The sequence below is a fragment of the Colobus angolensis genome, unplaced genomic scaffold (genome assembly GCF_000951035.1).
Source record: "Colobus angolensis palliatus isolate OR3802 unplaced genomic scaffold, Cang.pa_1.0 Scaffold71, whole genome shotgun sequence".
Classification (NCBI taxonomy): Eukaryota; Metazoa; Chordata; class Mammalia; order Primates; family Cercopithecidae; genus Colobus; species Colobus angolensis.
Genome location: NW_012120821.1, coordinates 11,012,312 through 11,014,855, shown reverse-complemented (window position 1 = coordinate 11,014,855; position 2,544 = coordinate 11,012,312). Strand labels below are relative to the sequence as shown.

General features: G+C 40.3%; 1 protein-coding gene across 2 annotated transcripts in view; it reads right to left on the bottom strand.

Moving 5' to 3' along the window:
• Nucleotides 1–241: 241 nt before the first annotated feature.
• PSMD5 (proteasome (prosome, macropain) 26S subunit, non-ATPase, 5) overlaps nucleotides 242–2,544 on the bottom strand; it is a 33,978-nt gene continuing 31,675 nt past the window's right edge. For both annotated transcript variants that reach the window (XM_011927408.1, XM_011927409.1), the window contains one exon: nucleotides 242–805. In XM_011927408.1, coding sequence (XP_011782798.1) covers nucleotides 548–805 — 258 coding nt within the window. In that variant the 3' untranslated portion in view covers nucleotides 242–547. The remainder of the gene's footprint in view (nucleotides 806–2,544) is intronic.

Genomic DNA, 2,544 nt, shown 5'->3' with positions numbered 1-2,544 from the left:
ACGAGGTCAGGAGATCGAGACCATCCTGGCTAACACAGTGAAACCCCGTCTCTACTAAAAATACAAAAAACTAGCCGGGGGAGGTGGCGGGCGCCTGTAGTCCCAGCTACACGGGAGGCTGAGGCAGGAGAATGGCGTGAACCCGGGAGGCAGAGCTTGCCGTGAGCCGAGATTGCGCCACTGCACTCCAGCCTGGGCGACAGAGCAAGACTCTGCCTCAAAAAAAAAAAAAAAAGATTGTATGTCCATGAAAATTTCGAGGGAAGAAAAGAACTTCCATCTTGTTGCAAAGATTAAGGCAGTGAAAGGAATCTGAAAAACACTGGATTATGACCAAGCTTGCCTGCTCTTAATGCATTCCAAACTCCTAGTTCCACTTTGCATTTCAATGTAGAAACATAACAATGTTGGTGACAAAGTAACATCAGACAATCCATGATAATTCTTGGGGGAAGGAAGTCTCTTTTGTGAAATATAGATGGAGTCAAATGCCTTAGGAGAAGTTTTGGTCAAAGCGTGGTTCCTCTACATGAGACTCCAGAAGAAATCATTCGGCTCCTTCTACTGCTGTCGTGGAAACAGGTTTCACATAGTATGGACCTTCACTCAGGTAAGTTCTGAGCCTCAAATAATTTGGGTTCCCAAAGATTTCTGCAATTGTCTTGGAATTGGCAAGTGCTTTCACTAGTTCATATTTGGCATCCTTTGAAGCTTTGTCATGCTCCACAGACCGGTCCACCACATATTCTACAAAACCTGGACTGTTAAACATAAGTTTCTGAGCCCAGGGTTGGTTTGCAATGGCCTGAAATGGAAGGCAGAAAGAATACAATTCCCCTGAGTCAGAGTTAAGTTTGTTAGTGGGATGGCACAATATTTACAAAGAAATCTGGCAACATGAACTTTAAAAACGTTACCTTTTGTCTAAGTAAATTCCTTCCTGAGAATCTAACTTAATAATCTTAAATACAAAAAATCTTTGTATACAAAAATGTTCATAATAGTGTGAAAGTTATAATATAAATATCTAATAATGGGAGAATGGTTAAGTAAATTATGGTATATAGTAATAAAAAATAAACATTAACAGTGTTTACAAAGAATAGGAAAAGTAGAATTTTTAAAAATTCTACTTCTAAATCTTTTTCGAATTTTAAGCTTAAGTTTTTCAAAACCTATTACATTTTAATGAAAAAGAAATAACAATCAAGTTTATGGTCTAGTTTTTTCCTCTCAAAATGTGTTCCACAGACAAGTAGCATCACCATCACCTGCGAGCTTGTTAGACATTCAGGATCCCGGACTCTGCCCCACAACTCCTGAATTAGAATCTACATTTTAATAGGATTCCTAAGACGAATGTTTGAGAAACTTTGGCCTGCCTCACAACCAAGCATGAAGGTAGGCAGAAATAAAAATAGTTATCCCAACCAGAAAATAGAAAATTATTTCTACAATGGAACCAACTAAGCACAGGATAAGGTAGAAGAGCAAAACCAAAATAAACCAATAATGAAAATACTAAGCAGGAGCCAAAATGGCCATCTCATACAATGACTATTTACAAGAGTGAAGCAGTCTTAAAGAAATGTTTCTGGTCAGGTGCAGTGGCTCACGCCTATAATCCCAGCACTTTGGGAGGCCAAGACGGGTGGATCACGAGGTCAGGAGATCAAGACCATCCTGGCTAACACAGTGAAACCCCGTCTCTACTAAAAATACAAAAAGAAATTAGCCGGGCGTAGTGGCGGGTGCCTGTAGTCCCAGCTGCTCGGGAGGCTGAGGCAGAAGAATGGCGTGAACCTGGGAGGTGGAGCTTGCAGTGAGCCAAGATCGTGCCACTATACTCCAGCCTGGGAGACACAGCGAGAGACTCCATCTCAGGAAAAAAAGAGAAATGTTTCTGAAGATTATAGGAATACCTGTATCCTTCAAGACCCAGATCCTGTATAGCATCCTCAGGAAGCCTTCCCTCTTTTGTCCCTGCCATTCTCCTTATTCCCTCCCAGTCTAGGCCATGTATGCTGTCTGAGACCCCATTATTGATAAGATTACTAAAGCGATTACTACCTTTCTATGCTGTGGCTACAAAGATAAATCAGATATCCTTCCTGCTGTCAACCAACTCTACCTAATAGGTGAGACAGGTCAATAAATAAACATTTGCAAAATAATATAACAAATAGAACACAAAGGTATAATCCTTACCACAGCTGTAATAATGTAAGTAACTATACAATTATATTTACTGCCTCGCTCCTTCAATAGGCAGGAAACTACATGAAAGGAAGGTCTTTATATATTTTCTTCACTGTTGTATCCCTTCACTGAGCAAAAACGGAAACTCAACAAATGTTTGCTGAAAAAATAAATGCAACATATGAGAGCCAACATTGTTTAACTCAACCTTGTTAATCTGGGCAAAGTGTGCTGAAGACATACCGGAGTTAGTCCTTGACGAATGAGTAAGAGGTTAAAAAGCAACGTTAAGAGAGTGTTTTTTTTTTTTTTTGAGGCGGAGTCTCGCTCTGTCGCCCGGACTGG